The 22920-nt window shown below is 44.7% G+C and overlaps 1 protein-coding gene across 1 annotated transcript in view; it reads right to left on the reverse strand.

Annotated features, from left to right (window-relative positions):
* Positions 1 to 1168: 1168 nt before the first annotated feature.
* The window catches only part of LOC137380448 (cyclin-dependent kinase 16-like), a 1435048-nt gene continuing 1413296 nt past the window's right edge, over positions 1169 to 22920 (reverse strand). The window contains exons 13-18 of the mRNA XM_068052374.1: positions 16002 to 16044; positions 8264 to 8354; positions 5390 to 5464; positions 4302 to 4398; positions 2021 to 2072; positions 1169 to 1318 (exon numbers count right to left, since the gene is read on the reverse strand). Of these exons, the coding sequence (XP_067908475.1) occupies positions 1169 to 1318; positions 2021 to 2072; positions 4302 to 4398; positions 5390 to 5464; positions 8264 to 8354; positions 16002 to 16044 (508 nt within the window). The remainder of the gene's footprint in view (positions 1319 to 2020; positions 2073 to 4301; positions 4399 to 5389; positions 5465 to 8263; positions 8355 to 16001; positions 16045 to 22920) is intronic.

Below are 22920 nucleotides of genomic sequence, written 5' to 3' on the forward strand. Positions count from 1 at the left end.
GTTTCTAACCCCAGTTTTTTTTTTTTTTTCTTTTTTTTTTGTAGAGGGAGCTTTACTCTGACTCTAACCCCCGTACTGTACCTGTCCTGGGAGTGTTTGATGGGGACAGTGTAGAGGGAGCTTTACTCTGACTCTAACCCCAGTGCTGTACCTGTCCTGGGAGTGTTTGATGGGGACAGTGTAGAGGAAGCTTTACTCTGTGTCTACCCTGACCTGAGAGTGCAGATCATTCCATTTCCCAGCACTAACATCACTCATCTGGACGAGCCCAAGTTCTGCACTTCCCGATTGGCATTTGTTGCCTTTGTTTTCTGTTTTGCTTTGCTATTTTTGGTCCAATCAGCAGCATTTCCTGATGAGGTGGCAGCCGAGCATGCAGTAATCACTCGTGTCACTGGAGGGTCAGAGGTGAATGAGTGGCTCCTCAATTCTTCTTCAGATCTTCCCACTGTCACGGAGGAAACCCCAGCCACTCATTTGGTACCCATGATTTTCATGGGGAGAAATAGTGACTCAGGTATTGTGCACATTGTTAGTTCAGCTCAGCATGCAGTGACAGTTCTCAAGGTCATTTAGTACAATACTCAACATTACCACTTTAACCTTTCACTTGTAAAGCACAGCATGAACCTTCATGCAGATACCCTCAGCCCCGAGACATACAGCCAGTATTACATTGACCACAGGCTCAGCCCTTTCAGTTTAGTGCAATAAAAGCTTAGCAGACAATGAGCTGATGATGCAGTGGATCAAACAGACCAGCAGGCGGTCCTGTGGGGAGGTGTCGACAAGGTGATGGGCTAGCAGTGTGTGACAGACAGAGAAATGATGTCTGGGGGAAGACAGGGTTAGTGAGATACGTCAGAGAGCAGGAAGCAGAATGAGAGGGCGACAGAAAGAAGAGGACATGGGCAAAAATTTATTAGCAATGGATACAGGAAGTTGAAGCATTTAACATGGTGAAACAAATGTTGCCGATTCAAATATGGAAAATGAAGGCAGGGTGAGTACATAGATAATGTCAGAGTGGGAAGGGAAGGAATGAGAACCCAATATCCTGTACATCATGAAGACTGCTTAGATCACCTCTGTAACATCACCCAAATCCAGCCCTGTCTCAGCTCATCTGCTGTTGAAACCCTCATCCATACCTTTGTTACTTCCCTACTTAAATATTCCAACGCTCTGCTGGCCGGCTTTCCATGTTCCATCCTCCATAAATGAGCTCATCCAAAAACTCTGCTGCCCATATACTAACTCGCACCAAGTCCCGTTCACCCATTACCCCTATGCTCGCTGATCGACACTGACTCTTGGTCTGGCAACATTTCAATTTGAAAATTCTCATATGTATATTCAAATCCCTCCATGACCTCGCCCCTCCCTATCTCTCTAATCTCCTCCAGCCCCCACCACCCTCCAAAATCTCTAATTCTGGCCTCCTGTGCATTCCCCATTCCCATCACCGGACCATTGGTAGCCGTGCCTTCAGCTGCCTTGGCCCGAAGCTCCGGAATTCCCTCCCTAAACCTCGCTGCCTCTCAACCTCCCTCTCCTCCTTTAAGACCCTCCTCAAAACTTCCCTCTTTGACTCAGCTTTTAGCCACTCAAATTCTTCTTCTTTGGCACAGTATAGAGTTTTGTCTGACAACGGTCCTGTGAAGCACCTAGGGACATTTCACTACATTAAAGGTGCTACATCAATGCAAGTTCTTCTTGTTGAGGAAGAGGGAATCAAAGAGCTTTGAAGGAACATGAGCTGGAAAGAAGGAGAAATGAGATCAGCTGCAAAGGTGGAGAGAGGAAATACAGCAAAAGCAAAACTAGTCCAGGGCTGCAGATTGAAGTGCTGAAGGAAGTGAACACAAAGTTGGGCTCATGACAAGGAGCTAATGACTGGCGGTGATTGTGAGCGATGCTTTGCCAGTATTCCTATCAGAACAACTTGTGGTTAAAGTGAAACTGCAGGCAGTAAAATGGGGTGAAGCATTATCCCCAGGTCCCAGTGTGGATGAATTACCTTGTATAAGGTATAAAACCCAGTCATTAGGTTCTGCTCTTGCTCCTCATTGCTGCATAAAAAAATTGAGAAGCGTCAATGTTAAATTTGTCAAGTGCTAATGGACAAACAATAAGGCATTGGTTTGATGTTCTCACCTAATTGTACATTAAAAGCTGACCCCTTTACTGAGTGGACACTGTGCTCAGAATTCAAGAGTGAACTATACAGTAAATGGAAAAGTCCTGGGGAAAATTGATGTACAGAGAGATTTGGGTGTTCAGGTCCATTGTTCCCTGAAGGTGGCAACGCAGGTAAATAGAGTGGTCAAGAAGGCATACGGCATGCTTTCCTTCATCGGACGGGGTATTGAGTACAAGAGTTGGCAGGTCATGTTACAGTTGTATAAGACTTTGGTTCGGCCACATTTGGAATACTGCGTGCAGTTCTGGTCGCCACATTACCAAAAGGATGTGGATGCTTTGGAGAGGGTGCAGAGGAGGTTCACCAGGATGTTGCCTGTTATGGAGGGCGCTAGCTATGAAGAGAGGTTGAGTAGATTAGGATTATTTTCATTAGAAAGACGGAGGTTGAGGGGGGACCTGATTGAGGTGTACAAAATCATGAGAGGTATAGACAGGGTGGATAGCAAGAAGCTTTTTCCCAGAGTGGGGGATTCAATTACTAGGGGACACGGGTTCAAAGTGAAAGGGGAAAAGTTTAGGGGGGATATGCGTGGAAAGTTCTTTACGCAGAGGGTGGTGGATGCCTGGAACGCGTTGCCAGCGGAGGTGGTAGACGCGGGCATGATAGCGTCTTTTAGGATGTATCTAGACAGATACATGAATGGGCAGGAAGCAAAGAGCTACAGACCCTTAGAAAATAGGCGACAGGTTTAGATAGAGGATTTGGATCGGCGCAGGCTTGGAGGGCCGAAGGGCCTGTTCCTGTGCTGTAATTTTCTTTGTTCTTTGTTCTAAAGCTGGAATCTCCTCCGGGTGAGATAGTGACTGAAGAATGGGTGGTGAGACCAACCACTCCTTCACTGTCCTGTCTTGGATTGTTCTGGGACTCCCCCACTACTCAGACCCAGCCTGTCCACTGCAGGTAGTTGTGGCAAAACAAGCCAAGGCAGATCAGGGCAGGGCAGATCAGGGCAGGGCAGGTCAGGGCAGATCAGGGCAGGGCAGATCAGGGCAGGTCAGGTCAGGTCAGGTCAGGTCAGGGCAGGGCAGGGCAGGGCAGGGCAGGGCAGGGCAGGTCAGGGCAGCGCAGATCAGGGCAGGTCAGGGCAGCGCAGATCAGGGCAGGTCAGGTCAGGTCAGGTCAGGGCAGATCAGGGCAGGTCAGGGCAAGTCAGGTCAGGGCAGGTCAGGGCAGCGCAGATCAGGGCAGGTCAGGGCAGGTCAGGTCAGGTCAGGACAGGGCAGGGCAGATCAGGGCAGGTCAGGTCAGGGCAGATCAGGGCAGGTCAGGGCAGGGCAGGTCAGGGCAGCGCAGATCAGGTCAGGGCAGGGCAGGGCAGGTCAGGGCAGCGCAGATCAGGGCAGGTCAGGTCAGGTCAGGTCAGGTCAGGTCAGGGCAGTGCAGATCAGGGCAGGTCAGGTCAGGTCAGGGCAGGGCAGGTCAGGGCAGGTCAGGTCAGGGCAGATCAGGGCAGGTCAGGGCAGGGCAGGCCAAGGCAGATCAGGGCAGGTCAGATCAGGGCAGGTCAGGGTAGGGCAGGCCAAGGCAGATCAGGGCAGGTCAGATCAGGGCAGGTCAGACCAGGGCAGGTCAGGCCAAGGCAGATCAGGGCAGGTCAGGGCACGGCAGGCCAAGGCAGATCAGGGCAGGTCAGGCCAAGGCAAAGCTGGTCAGGGCTGGTCAGGGCAGGGCAGGTCAGGGCAGGTCAGGTCAGGGCAGATCAGGGCAGGTCAGGGCAGGGCAGGCCAAGGCAGATCAGGGCAGGTCAGATCAGGGCAGGTCAGGCCAAGGCAGATCAGGGCAGGTCAGGGCACGGCAGGCCAAGGCAGATCAGGGCAGGTCAGGCCAAGGCAAAGCTGGTCAGGGCAGGTCAGGGCACGGCAGGCCAAGGCAGATCAGGGCAGATCAGGGCAGGTCAGGCCAAGGCAAAGCTGGTCAGGGCAGGTCAGGGCAGGCAAGCTGCTCCATTGCCATCAACCTCAGGCACTCCAAGAGAGGGTTGATAGTAATCATTGGGGCAGCAGTTGGGCGTGGTCCCCAAATTGGGCACATCTCCCTCTCAATAGGTGTTGGTAGGCCCAAGCCTAAGGCCTACCTGACCTTGCTTCCCCTTTACATTAATCCTTCTTCAGCTCCTGCAGTCTTGATCCTGCTGCCATTGACCTTCGGGCCAGGAGCAGCCTCCTCCATGATGATGGGGATCTCATGAGATCCTGTCATGCATATGAAATGAGCCCCGACCCAGGAAATTGGGCCAAAGGCATGGCAGGGGCCTGGTGACAGGTCTCATCCTGGGCCAGAAAAGGAACACCCAGGTCCCAGTGGGGTGATAGCAGCTCCCTCACATTCTGGGCGGTGCTTTTGCTGATTGTTTGCTGTGTGTGTACCAAGGTTCAGAATTGTTTGACCATTTTTCCACAGAAAGGTTTTGCAAATGGGTTACATTTTAAGGTGTGTGATTTAAATTAAAATGGGATCACACCAGATCAGAAGTTTTTTTTATTATTCATTCTTGGAAGTGGGCATCGCTATCAAGGCTGGCATTTATTGCCCATCTCTGGTCGCCCATGTTTGACACAACTGAGTCGGAGTAAAGGGTAGGTAAGAGTCAGCTATGGTGGTGTGGGACTGGAGTCACATATCGGCTGGAGCTGAAGGACATGAGAATCATTGATGTGATTACCTCCATGTTGATTGGAGCAGGTTTGTTATCAGAACTTGCCTGAATTTGTAGACATTGTGAACTTCGCCATGCCTTAACTCAATTTAACTGTAAATACAGAGCGAACTCCCCAGTTTCCGTTAACAATGTTTCACTGAATTGAATGTGTGGTCATGCTTCACTGTGCAGCTAGAAAGAGCGTTAGTTCTGCTGTCCTTGCTCTGGGAGACGGGATGTTACAAAGTGGACCCCAGCACAACCAATTCTCCAAACTGCAGCACAGTACAGTCCAAATACCACACAATAACCCTGCTCATAATACCATATATTTAATGGATCGCTCAAATGGAGAAACACCAGGTGCATTTCTATATCATTTCATCTGCATTCCGCATGAACATTTAGTTCTGCTCTCCTCCCCACTTTTAACCTCCCACATCTGATCTGCATTGCAATGGCATCTTCCTGCACTCTCCAGGGGATATGGGTAAATCAGACTAAAACAGCTTAAAACCAGCGGTTCAGGCATTGCAGACACTCACCTGATTCCAAGTACAATGACCGATACCCAGGATCCTTCTGCAACTGGATATCCTTCAGAGAAAATATGGAGTTTGCTGCAAATAGAGGGAAGACTGTTCAGGTTCTAATTGTTACACGTTAACATACAGCAACAAGGATTGGAAACAGGACATGTGCTGGAGACCCACTGAGGGGAAGGAGCCAGAAGGAGGGATCTGAGGAATGGGAGTGAGGGAAGGGGCTGAGAGAGCGAAGGGAGGGAGGAAACTGAGAACTGGAGAGAGAGCCATCAATGTAGAGCAGTAAAATTAAGGAGCAGATACTCAGTGCTGCTATCTTCATGCCTCCATTTCCTGAACTGTAGAATCATACATCGATGTGGCACAGAAAGAGGCCATTCAGCCCATCATGCTTGTGCTGACTCTTTGAAAAAGCTGTCCAATTATTTGCACTCCCGAACTCTGTCTCCAGAGCCCTGCAAATTGTTCATTTCAAGTATGTATCAAATTCCCTATTGAGGGGCGTTATTGAATCTGTTTCCACTGGCCTTTCAGGAAGTGCATTTCATCTCATCACAACTGGCTGTGGAAAATAAAGTCTCATTTCCCCTTGGTGCTGTTGCTATTCATCTTAAATCTGTTTCCTCTGGTTACTGGCCCTCCTGCCAGTGAAAAGCTTCTTCCTATTTGCTGTATCAAAACCCATCATCATTTTGAACACCAATATTAAATCTCACCTTAGCCTTCTTTGCTTTAGGGAGAACGACTTCAGTTGCACCCATCTCCCCACATAACTGAAGTCCCTCATCTCTGCTGCCATTCCAGCAAATCTACACTGCACCCTCTCCAATGCCCAGTCATCCTCCTTAAAGAGTGGGGACCAGGTTGGCCACCCATATCAGACACTAGTGCCACAATCTCCCCACTCACATGCCCAGTAGCATCACTATCACTATGCTCACATGTACTGATCCCCAGAGTCACTATCATGGTGATCACATGTACTGATCACTAGCATCACTATCACAGGTGCTCACACGTACTGATCACTAAGACACTATCACTGTGCTCACATAGCATCACCATCCCAGTGCTCACATTTACTGATCACTAGCATCACGTTCACAGTGCTCGCACATCCGAATAAATAATGTCACTATCACAGTGCTCACACATACTGATCACTAGCCTCACCATCACAATGCTCACACGTACTGATCACTAGCATCACTATCAAAATGCTCACACGTACTGATCACTAGCATCACCATCATAGTGCTCGCACATCCTGATAACTAATGTGACTATCACAGTGCTCACACGTACTGATCACTAGCGTCACTATCAAAATGCTCACACATACTGATCACTAGCATCACCATCACAGTGCTCGCACATCCTGTTAACTAATGTCACTATCACAGTGCTCACATGTACTGATCACTAGCATCACTATCACAATGCTCACATGCACTGATCACTAGCATCACCATCACAGTGCTCACAAATACTGATCACTAGCATCACTATCACAGTGCTCACACGTACTGATTACCAGCATCACTATAACAATGATCACGTGCTGATCACTAGCGTCACTATCACAGTACTCACATACACTGATCACTAGCATCACTATCACAGTGCTCACACGTACTGATTACCAGCATCACTATAACAATGATCACGTACTGATCACTAGCGTCACTATCACAGTACTCACATACACTGATCACTAGCATCACTATCACAGTGCTCACACGTACTGATTACCAGCATCACTATAACAATGATCACATGTACTGATCACTAGCGTCACTATCACAGTGCTTACACACACTGATCACTAGCATCACTATCACAGTGCTCACACGCACTGATTACCAGAATCACTATAACAATGATCACATGTACTGATTACTAGCGTCACTATCACAGTGCTCACACACACTGATCACGAGCGTCACTATCACAGTGGTCACACAAACTGATCACTAGCATCACTATCACAGTGCTCACACACACTGATCACTAGCGTCACTATCAAAATGCTCACACGTACTGATCACTAGCATCACCATCACAGTGCTCGCACATCATGATAACTAATGTCACTATCACAGTGCTCACATGTACTGATCACTAGCATCACTATCACAATGCTCACATGCACTGATCACTAGCATCACCATCACAGTGCTCACAAATACTGATCACTAGCATCACTATAACAATGATCACATGTACTGATCACTAGCGTCACTATCACAGTGCTCACACACACTGATCACTATCATCACTATCACAGTGCTCACACATACTGATCACTAATGTCACTATCACAGTGCTCACACATACTGATCACTAATGTCACTATCACAATGCTCACACATACTGATTACTAATGTCACTATCAGAATGCTCACACATACTGATCACTAATGTCACTATCACAGTGCTCACATGTATTGATCACTAATGTCACTATCACAGTACTCACACATACTGATCACTAATGTCACTGTCACAGTGCTCACATGTACTGATCATTAATGTTACTATGACAGTGCTCACACATACTGATCACTAGCGTCTCTATCACAATGCTCACACATACTGATCACTAATGTCACTATCACAATGCTCACACATACCGATCACTAATATCACTATCACAGTGCTCACCCCTAGCATCACTATCACAGTGTTAACACATACTGATCACTAGTGTCACTATCACAATGCTCACATGTACTGACCCCTGGTGCTGCTATCACAGTGCTCAGATGTACTGATCACGATTGCAGCTATTCCCTATTTCTAACAAATAACGTAGTCACTCTGGAGATATAAAGACACACGTCTGAAATTAAGATATTCTGGAATTGTACTCACTGTCAGCCAACTCCAGGATTTTCTCCCCAAAGCTATTGAAGTAGCGATGTCTGACTCCTTCTTGTGCTGTAATCCGTCCTTTACCTTCAAACTGTGGGGAAGACAAACCCTGTTCACAACAGTATCCCAGCATCTTTGTTTAAAGAGACCGAGTGAGAAATTGGACTCGTTGACACCTGATTTTCAGGCATTACTAGTGTCCTCAGAACTCCAAAAATGTGTTGAGGCAGATGGATGCCCTTCAGTGGCAAATTGTGTTAGACACCATATTGATACAGGGTTAGCATGTACACAGTGAAAATCCACTGGAAGTATGAAGAGCAGGCAGGTCATGGCAACATTGACTGCAGCAGTGTCATTTCGGAGCTCAATGCTCCAGCCAGTGCCCTCTCAAATACATACATGTGAACACATGTTAAGCAGCAGGAAAAACACCAGTCCTCACCACCAATGCCCCACCCTCTCCCCATTTCCCACCAACACTATTTAAAGGGATCATTAACTACTCACAGGATAGTTGCTGGTTAATTTCTTCTGGCAATTGCTACAATTCTACAAGTGTTTGGTGCTTTCTAAACTTGTTTCAAGTTGCAAAAGTCTACAGGGAGTGGTATGGCAGGTGCTGAAGGAGTTTTTGCTGACTTCAAGTCTTCTGCACAAACTAGTAGCCATTCCCCAAGGAATGCAGCATGACTTGAATTCTCAGCAGGAAGCTATATCTGCCCAGGGTGTTCAGGCAGTTATTCTCCTACCCCAACTTCAGCAAGGAACAGAGGCCAGGATTTTACACTCAGCCCTGTTAATCTGTTAATTGTGTATCAGTTGTTTAATTCTATGCAGGCGGATGGTGTTAATTGGGGTCTTACATGAGCATTTATAAGCAGACACTCACTGAGACTGGTGAAAGAGATACATGTTTCTAATCCTTTTATTCTGTCCAATAAATGTGAGACTGAATAAAGATAGGCCCCAGCATTATGCTTCCACAACAAGCTTTCTGTAGTTTAACATGGTAGCAGAGGTCTAAAGGTGAATGTTGGAAACTAGGATTTTTTTTTTAACACAGAAAACTAAAATCTCATTGGCTATTGTTAAAAATATGGCAGAAAGCCAGTGTAAATTGTCAGGGTATGATTACCCTCCGATGTTCTCTGAGTCTGAACCATATGACCAGTGGAAGAATGAAGTGGATATGTGGACACGGGTTACATCTCCACCAAAGAGGAAACAGGTATGGCCTTGGCATTGTCACTTCCTACCGAAAGTAAAATCAGAAGTAAAGTGTTTTGTGAACTGGATGCTCGTCAGTTGGATACTGATGAAGGGTTGGATCCTCTGTTAGAATTCTTGGATGAAATTTACAAGAAGGATGACCTATTGAATGAGTATGAGAAATAGTTAGACCTTTGATAGATTTTGGAAAACAGATGGTTATTCAATGGAAAAATAGATAATGCACTTTAACAGACTGTTTAGAAGATAGAGGAAATTCAATTTGGAGATCCCTGGTTCAGTGCTAGCATTTCAATGACTAGATTGCGCTCGGGTGTTGCATATGGACAGGCTCCTGGGTCTGACTGGGGTTTGGTTCTTGGAAAAAGAATCCCTGTTAGATCAGATGTCTGCTGCCTTAAAGACATTCCTGCGGTAACAGTCATTTCCTGCAGCCCTGGTAGAACAAACAGGGCATTCTGTGGTGACACAAAGAATGGAGGACTCGGTGTTTACTAGATTTCGAAATGGTCCAGATACTGGAAGCAGGCATAAGTACAATGGAAGAGTTAAAGACAGGAAGAGTGAGGACAAAAGCACCTTTAGCTGGTCTGACTATTACAGTGGAAGACAGAATTGGAACAGCAACCATAGAGGAATGAATCCCAGGAATGCCCAAGGAACTGTTAGCAGGTGCTTCAGGTGTGACTCAAAGTATCATTATGCAATGAACTGCCCAAAGCGGAGAGGCAGAGTCCTCGAAATAACACACGACAGAGAATTCTGAGGCGGAAGAGGAAGATAATAATGAATCTGAATGAATTGTACTAGTCAAAAGGAGCAATAGCCCTGCGATGATTATGTTGGTTGTGGATTAGTTTAACTGTGCTCTGCTAGATAGTGCTTGCACATTGACAGTATGTGGAACTGATTGCTTACATCGTTACCTGGATTCACTCAGTGAGGATCGTGCAAGGTTAAGGAGTATGAAAGTACTACCGGCTTTAGGTTTGGTGATGACAACACATAGAAATCACTAAAGAGAGTAATAATTCCATATAAAATAGGTGGAGAAAACCACTTTATTAGTACTGATGTAGTTTCTAGTGAGATACCTTTGCTGTTGAGTAACCCGTCAATGAAACTTGATATGGAGCATGATAAGGCAATTGTTTTTGGAAAATCAGTGGATTTGCAGTTTCCCCAGTCAGAGCATTATTATATCCCCTTCACAAAACTCCATGTTTCTAGTCAGAGTGTTAGAGATGTATTAATGGCATCAGGTGATAAGCATCAGAGATAAAAAGCAAATTGTCTTAAAGTTACACAGACACAAAGGTGTGATTGAAGAGTATATGAGGATAATAGAAGAGATTAGTGAAATCTGTCAGAAGAATTGGAGGACACAATCACGTTCTATTGTCAGCCTTCCATTGGCATGTCACTTTAATGACGTAGCTGCCATGGATTTAAAGGTACGAGATAAAGATGAGAATACTTTCATTCTACATTTTATAGATCTAACAACCAGATGTAGTCTTTCTACAATAATAAAAATTAAGCACAAAAGAATGATTATAGTCAAAATCATGGAGATATTTTTAGGGACTGGACTTGGGGGTACCAGCTAAGTTTCTGACTGATAATGGAGTGGAATTTGTCAATGACGAGTTCAGGGATATGTGTGAAAACATGAACATTATGGTTATGAATACTGCAGCTGAAAGTCCTTTCAGCAATGGGCTCTGTGAAAGGAATCACACAGTAGCTGATGAAATGCTGCATAAAATCTTAGCTGACCAGGTTGATGGTCGGCACAGACTCGGTGGGCCGAAGGGCCTGTTTCAGTGCTGTGTCTCTAAACTAAACTAAACAGCCAAACTGCAAGTTGACAATTGTCCTGGAATGGGTGGTTCATGCAAAGAATTTGCTTCAGATGGTTGGAGGATATAGTCTTTATTAATTGGTCTATGGGCAGAATCCCAAATTGTCTTCTGTGCTGTGCGACAGTCCTCCTGTTCTACAATTATTTTCTGCACATTTGAATGCTTTCCATGCAGGGAGACGGGCTTTCATCAAGGCTGAGGTCTCTGAGGAAATTCTCAGCTCTGAGGCATCGTATAAGGCCATCTGAGGTGGAATTTAATTCAGGAGATTTGGTCTGTTATAAAAGAGAGGGTCATAGGGAATGGAAGGTCCTGGTAAAGTAATTGGTCATGATGATAAGACAGTAGTTATCAAGCATGGAAATCAAACTGTTAAGGTTCATCCTTCATGATTAATTGGGGTTGATTACAAAATCTCAGAATCTGAGCAGCTGATAGAAAGAAACGAGGCACCTTATACCTCGAATACTCGTGTGTTTTGTGATCAAGGTCCTGAGGAACAGAATGAGGTATTTCAAGGGTTGGTTAGCAATGTGAGTGATCATCATGCTTGGGAAAGAGCTATTGCTTCTGAAGGACAATTGCCCCGAGAAAGTACTCAGGTAACATATATTCCAGAGGGGCCTGGTAAATTGACCCTGCAATGTTTTATTGGTATCATAAAGAGAAACTTTCAGGCATCTTCATGATACATGTTGATGATTTCTTATGGGGTGGTACTGTGGACTTTGTGGAATTAAAAAGATTAGTGCAGAATTTAAGATTGGGAGTCAGGCTTGTAGGTCCTTTAAATATATTGGTTTAGATATTAAGCTGAATAAGTTTCAATCAACAATCCTATTTAGAGAGTATTACTCCCATCCCGGTTAATCGTGTTCGGTCATCACAGAAAGATGGCGATCTATCTAAAGCAGCGATTGAGCAATTGCGAAGGCTGGAGGTCAATTAAACTGGTTGTGCACTCAGACTAGGCCTGATGTTACTTTTGATGTGTTGGAGTTAAGCACGATGATGAAACATCCAAAAGTTGAAAATGTTTTAAGGGCAAATAAAACGTTGAAAAAATTAAATCTGGAGAAATCTGTACTGAAGTTCCCATCCTTCGGTGACCCAAAGAATATGAAGCTAATGAATTTTAGTGATGTTTCACATGCTAATTTTGCTGATGGGTCTTCGAGTGCAGCTGGCTTCATAATATTTCTGATGGGTGAAAACAGGAAATGTTGTCCTTTAGCTTGAGAGGCTAAGAAAATAAAACGGGTTGTTAAAAGCACATTAGCTGCAGAAACACTGGGTCTTGTGGAGGCAGTGGATATAGGGTTCTATTGGTCAAATATTTTGGGTGAAATTCTGAACGAGGGACATCCTGAAGATAGGATACCTATTGAATGTTATGTGGATAATAGTTCTTTGTGGGACTATGTACACTCTACAAAAAGTGCAAGTGCGAAACAACTACGTATTGACCACGCTGGATCGAAACAAATGCTGGAGAGAAAAGAAATGACCAAACTTAAATGGGTCGATGCAAGTCATCAGCTATCCAATTGTTTGGCAAAGAGAAATGCGAGTGCAAAGAGATTGTTGAAGGTGCTGAATGAAGGGCATCTCATGATGTAAAAACTTTGTACCCAATATGGAATTTAATTTTGATTTATTTTGAAATGTTTAGTTTAGTTTAGAGATACAGCACTGAAACAGGCCCTTCGGCCCACCGAGTCTGTGCCGACCATCAACCACCCATTTATACTAATCCTACACTAATCCCATATTCCTACCACATCCCCACCTGTTTACCACCTACCTATACTCGGGGAAATTTATAATGGCCAATTTACCTATCAACCTGCAAGTCTTTGGCATGTGAGAGGAAACCGGAGCACCCGGAGGAAACCCACGCAGACACAGGGAGAACTTGCAAACTCCACACAGGCAGTACCCGGAATTGAACCCGGGTCGCTGGAGCTGTGAGGCTGCGGTGCTAACCACTGCGCCACTGAGCATGTTAATACTTTGTACATAAGATGGAATTTAATTTGAAATGTTTGCGTTTTATTACAAAAGAAAGAAGGAATTTGTTAATCTGTTAATTTTGTATCAATTGTTTGATTATATGCAGGTGGAGGACATTAATTGGGGTCTTACTTGAGCACTTGTAAGCAGACACTTAGTGAGACTGGTGGAGTTTTTGAGTGAGGAGCTACAGATTTGTAATCCTTTTATTCTGTACAATAAATGTGAAATTGAGTAAAGATAGGCTCCAGCATTATCCTTCCACAGCAGGATTTCTGGAATTTAACAACCCCCACCTCCCTTGAGCATGCTGGGAGACGTAAAATTGTTTTGGATGGCGGGGGTTGCTGTGCCCATTGCCTATCCACACCAGCTGGTATTTTGCCATGGCAGGGGGAGGTGGCAGCTGGCCCTCTCTTAGGCCAGTTGAGGCCCTTAAGTGGCCAGTGGATGGGTACTTCGCCACCTGGGGAGGCTGTCCAGTACTACTTGGCGGCCTCCTTGCAGGCTCATGGGGGGCCCTCCTAATGTAGCACCCTGTGCCCCACAAAGGGTCCCCTTAGTGACACAGGCCGCTCCTAGTGGAACAGCACCCCACCTGCCATTGTGTTTGACCACCACCTCACCTCGCCTCCCAACCCATCCCTCACTGGGGCCTGGCTGATTGGCCCCAGCAAACCCTGACTCCACTTACCTTTATCGTCGGCTCCATCGCTGCTTGGGTCTGGGGACAGCTGCAGTCTCAGCAGTGGCCACCGCTCCTGGTGATGCTGCTGGGACTGAAGAGCTGCCAGCCCTCTGATTGGCTGGCAGCTCTTGGAGGTGGGTGTGGCTTCCGGCACTGGCTGAGGCGGTCTCAACCCCGGCTTTCCAGTTGGTGGGTGGGTGACACTGCCTCCTCGTAAAGTGCCAGCTAGTGTGTGAGATGTCTGTGCTTTAGTAAGGATGTCCTTACTGAAATCTTCACCTACTGCAGTCACAACTGCGCCCTCTGAGCAGGGCAAGCACCACATTTCCCTTTCCTGTGACTGTGGTGGTGAACTTTAAGGCTCCTTCCAGACTGCAGCTGGAGATATTTGCAACATCTCACAGCTTGCTGTCCACTGTTGCCTAAGGGAGGTCACTGAAGCCCTCTGAGAGTTCACTGCATTTCAATCCCTCTTGTCAGGGAGAAGCAGGAGGAGCGAGCACACAGCTTTACGAGGATTGTAAGGTGCCAGTGACTGCACGTATGTCACTTTGCGGGTGCCATATCTTAGCTCTGCCCTAAACTGGACTTCAAAGGAATTTCACTCCAACAGCCAGCTGGAGTGCGACCATGGGCAGAGAATCATGCAAGTCAATGCCCAGTATCCGAGCAACAGTAATGATGCCTTCATTCTGCGGCAGCCCGCTGTGCCAGCTGGTTTTGAGCCACCACGAGAAAGCAAAGGGTGGTTACTGGGCAACAAGGACTACCTACTGCGGACATGGCTGATGATTCTAGTACACAACCCTCTAAGATCTGTGCTGTGTCAGTATCTGAGGTGGTGGCTGAGAGTGTGCAATCACGTGGGCATGGGTCAATGGAGCAATGCAATCCTGTGCCCATTTTCAGGGGCTTAGGTTCCACCATGTTGGCATTGAATGACATGGAGAAAACAACACAGAAACAGGCCATTCGGCCCAACTGGTCTATGATAGTGTTTATTATCCACCAGGAGCCTTCTCCCACTCTTCATCCAACCCTATCAGCATTCCCTTCTACTCCTTTCTCCCTCATGTGCTTATCTCCTTGAACACAGCAATACTATTTGCCTCAACCACTACCTGTGGTAGTGAGTTCTACATTCTAACCACTCTTTGGGTAAAGACGTTTCTCCTGAGTTTTTTATTGGATTTATTCGTGACTGTCTTATATTTATGGCCCATAGTTTTGATGTTCTCTCAGTCTATCCTATCAAGCGCCTTCATAATTTCAGAGAGCTGTATTCGGTCACCCTTCAGCCTTCCATTTTCTAACGAAAAGAGGTTCAGCCTGTACAGTCATTCCTGATAGGTCATACTTAGCAATTCTGGTATCATCCTTGTAAATCTTTCCCGTGCTTCTATATTCTTGTTATAATATGGTAATCAGGATAATTGATAGTACTCCAAGCGAGGTTTAACCAAGGTTCACCTCTCTGTTTTTGAGTTCTATTCCTTGAGCGATGAACCTCTGTGTTTGCACTTTGTTTGACTATGTTGTCTAATTAGCTTGTGTTGCTACTTTTAATGATTTGTGCATCTATCCTGAGATTCTTTTGCTGCTTTACCCCATTTAGACATTTATTATCCAAGGAGTATGTGGCCTAATTCTTCCTATCAAAACATACCCCTTCACACTTCACTATATCGAAATTCATTTGCTATTTGCATACTCATTCCATAAGATTATTAACATCTTACATTTTGTTGTAGTCTTCCTCAGTATTGACTATAACACAATTTGGTGTCATCTGCAGATTTTGAATTTGTACTTCTGATCCCCGAGTCTAAATCACTAATAAAAGGAACTGTCTCAGTGACTGTATGACTCAATCTGTTTTTCTAAGCTGTAATATTGGATTGCAACATAATTGGAAAAAAAGTTTGATAAATGGGATTACCTGTAATAGTTTGGACAGTAAATCAATGCCATCAGTGTCCAACCTAGGTGAAAATTGGAGAGAAAGTTATTCCGTAGAAACATAATACAGAAAGTGCCCAACTTCTGAAATGTCAGATTGATACCAGTATCGAGCAGCATTGGGACATCTCAAGGAGGGGCATGATTCCCATTCATTGGTCAGATCAAAGGGGAAAGCGTTCATTTCAGTGGGGATTCTGCTGATCAACAGTGCTAATTTCATGGAAGATCTTGGGGAAATGGCACAAAGTGTGCTTATGGGGATTTTCTGGGTTTCTGATCATCTGCCACAACAACGGATCATTCTGGGGGAACCCCCCCACATACACAGACCATAACACAGCTCCTGCTCACTGTGCTCACTAACTGTAAAACACTTAGTTGCAGCAGGAAGGCCTATAAACTTCTAAAGTGAATGGCAATGGGATGGGAGGAGACAATCTGATCAATCTGGAACAGATTCTGGATGGTCATTAGGCCGTCTGTCCAGTAAGAGTCTTCTCACAGTCCAAGGTAAAAGTCTAACGAAGAATTGTTGATGACTGGCTTTAAAGTTATTTCATGCAGTTCAGTTCCTCAAAAGTTATTGCTGGCTCCTGATCAAACAAAATCTTGATGTTAAAATTCTCATCCTTGTTTTCAAATACCTCCATGGCCTCACCCCTCCCTATCTCCGTAATCTCCTCCAGCCCCACAACCCTCCAAGATATCTGCACTCCTCTAATTCTGGCCTCTTGTGCATCCCTGATTTTAATCGCTCCACCAATGGTGGCTGCACCTTCAGTGCCTAGGCCCCAAGCTCTGGAATACCCTCCTTACACCTCTCCACCTTGCTTTCCTCTTTTAAAACACTGCTTAAAACCTACCTCTTTGACCAAGCTTTTACTCACCTGTCCTAATATCTCCTCATGTGGCTCAGTGTCAAATTTTGCTTTATAATGCTCCTGTGAAGCACCTTCGGATCTTTGATGACATTAAAGGCACTACATAAATCCAAGTTGTTGTTTCAGTCATTGGGACAACATTGTATTGGGTTATTGCCCTTCCAGCTCTCTAACTGGCACAGGTCCAGCACCAAAAAGACAGAGACCTCCTCCTCTTTCTCCTCTGATTGGTTATTAAATGCATTTGAACAATTGCTGTGCATTTTGAAAGGGGGCATCTTTCCCTTTGAAAGAATAAAAATTCCAAAACAAAAAAAAAAAGCATCTTTGATAATCAAACACAAAATTGACAGTGATTTGGCAAGTGATGGCTTTCAGCTTCCAGGTGAATTTGGGAACATTTCCATTGCCCATCTTTCGACTGCAATAGACTGAAATGTGTTCTCCAAATGGAGGGCAGTAAACCGTTAGTTGCGTTGTCATGCAGCTAGCCGGCATGTTAGATTTATCTGCTGCGGATTGTACACCAACACAAAATGGCCTACTCACCGGACATAAACTCACTTTACTCACCCAATAACCGTCATCGGCATGTACAGGGTTGGAGATGACTACTGCAGTGCATGTGAACAGTGCCAACAACCACAACCACCTCGACTTATATATCATCTTTAATGTGGCAAAACTGGCCAAAGTGCTTCACAGGAGTGTTATCAAACAAAATGTGACACCAAACCACAAAAGGAGATAATAGGTCAGATGACCAAAAGCTTTGTCAAAGAAGTAGATTTTAAGGAGAGTCTTCAAGGAGGAAAGCGAGGTGGAGAGGTGCAGGGTGGGTATTCCAGAGCTTGGGGCCTCGGCAACTGAAGTCACGCCATTAATGATGGAGCAATTTAAAATAGGGGATGCTCAAGAGGCCAGAATTAGAGGAGGTTATGGGGTTGGAAGAGATTACAGAGATAGGGAAGGGTGAGACCATGGAGGGATTTCAAAACAAGGATGAGAATTTTAAAATTGAGACCTTGCTTCACTGGGAGCCAATGTAGGTAAGTCAGCACAGGTGTGATAGGTGAACAGGACTTTGTGAAAATCAAGACACGGGCATCAGACTTTGAGGACTTCAAGTTTACAGAGAATCGAACACGAGAGGCCAGCCAGGAGTGCTTTGGAATAGTTACGTCTGAGGTAACAAAGAGATGGACGAGGGTTTCAGCAGCAGATGAGCCGAGGCAGGGCGGAGCCGGGCAACGTCACGGAGGTGGAAATAGGGCTTTAGTGACAGTGCAGACATTAGTTGGAAGTTCATCTCGAGGTCAAATCTTACACCAAGGTTGTAACCGGTTCAACCTCAGACGATTGCCAGTGAAAGGGAATCGAGTTGGTGGCTAGGGAGCAGAATTGGTGGCCAGGACTCGACACAATGTCTTCAGTCTTCCCAATACTTAATTGGAGAAAACTTCTGCTCATCCAGTACTAGATGTTGGACAAGCAGTTTGGAATTTACAGACTGTGGAGAGGTCGAGAGAGGTGGTGGTGAGATGGAGCTCGGTGTTGTCAATGTACATGTGCAAACTGAAGCTGTGTTTTCAGATGATGTCACCAAGGGGCAGCATGTAGATGAGAAATAGATCCTTGGGGGACACCAGAGGTAACGGAGCAGGAAGAGAAGACATTACAGTTGATACTCTGGAGAAGATTAGATAGATTAGACAGATGCCAGGTAGAAAATACTATTGAGAACCAGGCTGAATATAGAGGTTCAGAGGGGAAGTGAAAAAACAAATGAGAAGCAAAGAAAGTATGAAAAGAGGCTGGCAGTTAAAATAAGAGGGAATCCCAAAGTTTTCTATAGGCATATAAATAATAAAAGGATGGTAAAAGGAGGTGTGGGGCCGATTAGGGACCAAAAAGGGGATTTACACCTGGAGGTAGAGGAAGAAGATGCAACCTAGGCAACGGTAAAAGAGGAGATCATTTAGACACTAGAAGGGTTTAAAAATGATGAGGAGGAGATGTTGGATCGGCTGTCTGCACTTAAAATGGATAAAACACCAAGACCAGATGAGATGCATCCAAGGATACTGAGGGAAGTGAGGGTGGAAATTGTGGAGGCATTGGCCAAAACTTTTCAGTCTTCCTTAGACTGGGAGGGGTGCCAGAGGACTGGAGAATTGCAAACATTACACCCTTGTTCAGAAAAGGGTGTAAAGATAAGCCCAGCAACTACAGGCCAGTCAGTTTAACTTCAGTGGTGGGGAAACTTCTAGAAAAATAATTTAGGACATAATTAATCGTCACATTGACCAATACAGGTTAATTAAGGAAAACCAGCATGGATTTCTTAGGGAAAGTCATGTTTAACTAACTTGATGGAATTTTTTGAGGAGGTAACAGAGAGGGTTGATGCAGGTAATGCTGTTGATGTGGTGTACATGGACTTTCAAAAGGCATTTGATACTGTGCCACACAACAGACTTGTGAGCAAAGTTAAATAAAAACAAGAAATGCTGGAACCACTCAGCAGGTCTGGCAGCATCTGTGGAGAGAGAAACAGAGTTAACGTTTCAGGTCAGTGATCCTTTAGAGTTCTGATGAAGGGTCACTGATCCAAAACATTAACTCTGCTTCTCTCTCCACAGATGCTGCCAGACCTGCTGGGTATTTCCAGCATTTCTTGTTTTTATTTCAGATTTCCAGCATCCGCAGTATTTTTCTTTTATACTGTGAGAAAACTTGTAGCTCATGGAATAAAAGGGATGGTAGCAACATGGATACGAAATTGTCTGAGTGACAGGAAACAAAGAGTAGTGGTTAATGGATGCTTTTCAGGCTGGAGGAAAGTTTGTAGTGGAGTTCCCCAGGGATCAGTGTTGGGACCCTTGCTTTTCCTGATATATATTAATGACCTAGGTGTACAGGGCACAATTTCAAAGTTTGCAGATGATGCGAAACTTGGAAACATTGTGAACTGTGAGGAGGATAGTGTAGAACTTCAAAAGGACATAGACAAGTTGGTGGAATGGGCAGACACGTGGCAGATGAAGTTCAATGCAGAGAAATGTGAAGTGATTCATTTTGGTAGGAAGAACATGGAGAGACAATATAGAATAAAGGGTACAATTCTCAAGGGGGTGCAGGAGCAGAGGGACCTGGGTGTATATGTGCATAAGTGATTGAAGGTGGTAGGACAGGTTGAGAGAGCGGTTAATAAAGGATACAGTATCCTGGGCTTTATTAATAGGGGCAAAGAGTACAAGAGCAAGAAAGTTATGTTGAACTTGTATAAGACACTAGATTGGCCTCAGTTGGAGTATTGTGTCCAGTTCTGGGCGCCGCACTTTAGGAAAGACATGAGGACATTGGAGAGAGTACAGAAAAGATTCATGAGAATGGTTCCAGGGATGAAGAACTTCAGTTTTGAAGATAGATTGGAGAAGTTAGGACTGTTTTCCTTGGAGAAGAGGAGGCTGAAAGGTGATATGATAGAGGTATTCAAAATCATGAGGAATCTGGACAGAGTAGATAGAGAGAGACTGTTCCCACTCATGAAAGGATCAAGAATGAGAGGGCACAGATTTAAAGTAATTGGTAAAAGAAGCAAAATTGACATGAGGAAAAACTTTTTCACGCAGTGAGAGGTTAAGGTCTGGAATGCGCTTCCTGAGAACGTGGTGGAGGCAGGTTCAATAACGGAAACGTGGCTTAAAAATGGTGAGGACTGGGTGCTTAATATTCAAGGATATAAAATGTTCAGGAAACATTGAGAAGGGAAAAAGGGAGGTGGGGTGTCAGTTCTGATTAGGGAAGACATTGCAGTTCTGGAAAGGAAGGACGTCCTTGAGGGGACAAGGACAGGATCCATTTGGTTAGAGTTGAGGAGCAAAAAGCGTATGATCACGCTGCTAGGGGTATTCTATAGGCTTCCAAAAAGTGAGAAAGAGGTAGAGAAGTAAATCTGCAGGGAAATCACAGAGATGTGCAAGAACTATAGAGTGATGACATTGGGGGTCTTTAATTACCCAAATATTGATTGGGATAATGTTCGAGTAAAGGGAAAGGAGGGAGAGGAATTTCTGAAATGTGTTCAGGATCAATATGTTCTCAGCCCAACTAGAAAGGAGGCCTCACTGGATCTGGTGCCAGGAAATGAGGTGGGCCAAGTGGACCAAGTGTCTGTCGGGGAGCACTTGGGTAAGAGTGAACATCGTATCATAACTTTTAGAGTTGTAATGCAGAAAAGCAAGGAACAATATAAGGTAGAATGGCCAGATTGGAAAAGGGCAAATTTCAATGGGATAAGGAGGGATCTAGCCAGGATAAAATGGAACCAAAGACTGACAGGAAAAACTGTAACGGAACAATGGGTGATCTTTAAGGAAGAGATGTTTCAGGTACAGGCTCGGTACATTCCAAAAAGGGAGTAAGGTTAGGGAACCAAAAACAGGGCCCCTTGGATGATGAGAGAGATAGAGATTAGGATGAAACAGAAAAAGAGGGTGTATGATGCATGTCAGGTGAATTCTTCAAGTGAGAATCAGGCCAAATACAGTAAGTTGAATGGTGAGGTGAAGAGGAAAATAAGACTGGCAAAGAGAGAATGAGAATAGAATGGCAGTTAAGATAAAAGGGAACCCAAAAATCTTTGACCGGCATGTAAATATTAAACGGGTTGTAAGAGGTGGAATGGGGCATATTAGGGACAAAGAGGGTGATACATGCTTAGAGGCACAGGGCAAGGCTAGAATACTTAATGAGTACTTTGTATCAGTGTTTACTAAGGAAGAGGAATCTGACAAAATATCGGTAGAAGCGAAGAAAGTAGAGGCAATGGATAAGGTAAAAATTGAGGGAGGAGGTATTAAAAGGCTGGCTATGCTTAGGGTCAATAAGTTACCTGGTCCGGATGGCTTTCATCCCAGTTGCTAAAGGAAGTGGGGGTATAGATGGTGGAAGAGCTTGTCATAATCTTCCAATCTTCCCTGGATACGGGGGAGGTGCCAGAGGATTGGAGAGTGGAAATGTGACACCTTTCTTCAAGAAAGGGTGCAAGGACAGTCCCAGCAACTACAGGCCAGTTCGTTTAACATCAGTGGTGGGTAAGGTTTCAGAAATAATAATCAGAAAAAACGTCAACAGGGAAAGCTTTGAGTTAATTAAGGAGAGTCAGCATGGATTTGTAAAAGGCAGATTTTGCTTGAGTAATCTAATTGAATTTTTGCTCTGTGGCTGGAGATGGGCCAGTGTAACACTTTATTTAAGAAGTGCGAGAAGGGTAAACTGAGTAACTACAGCCCAATTAGTGTTACATCAATTATGGTCAACCCTTAGAATCCAGAATTCGACTGAAGTTTGAAATGCAGACATTAACCAAAGTCAACTAGTATGGATTTGTTCAAGACAAGTTGTGTTTGAAAAATGTAATATCTTTTTGTAAAGAAGTGACTGATTGGATAAAGGAAATGCAGTAGATAAAGCACTCAATAAGAGGTTCATTCGAAAAGTTCAGGCTAATGGTATGAAGAAATGTAACAGCTTGGATAGAAAATTGATGACAGATATGAGAAGTTATGAGTTCACTTCTGGTTGGCAGGCTGTGACTAATGGGGTACTTCAAGGATCAGTGCTTGGGGCCCAGCTATTCACAATCTATATCAATGATTTGGATGCAGGGATTAAATGGAATATTTCCAGGTTTGCTGATGACACAATACTAGGTGGGAATGAGTAGCTTCAATGAGGCTAAATGAGTGGGCAAGAACATGGCAGATGAAATATAATGTGGAAAAATGTGAAGTTATCCACTTTGGTAGGAAAGCAGAAATGGAGAGTATTTCTTACATGGTGAGAGATTGGGAAGTGTTGATGTCCAAAGGGACCTGGGTGTCCTTGTTCACGAGTCACTGAAAGCCAACATGCAGGTGCAGCAAGCAATTGGGAAGGAGAATGGTATGTTGACCTTCATTGCAAAAGGATTTGAGTGCAAGAGTAAAGATGTCTTGCTGCAATTGGATG

Source organism: Heterodontus francisci, chromosome 19 (genome assembly GCF_036365525.1).
Source record: "Heterodontus francisci isolate sHetFra1 chromosome 19, sHetFra1.hap1, whole genome shotgun sequence".
Classification (NCBI taxonomy): domain Eukaryota; kingdom Metazoa; phylum Chordata; class Chondrichthyes; order Heterodontiformes; family Heterodontidae; genus Heterodontus; species Heterodontus francisci.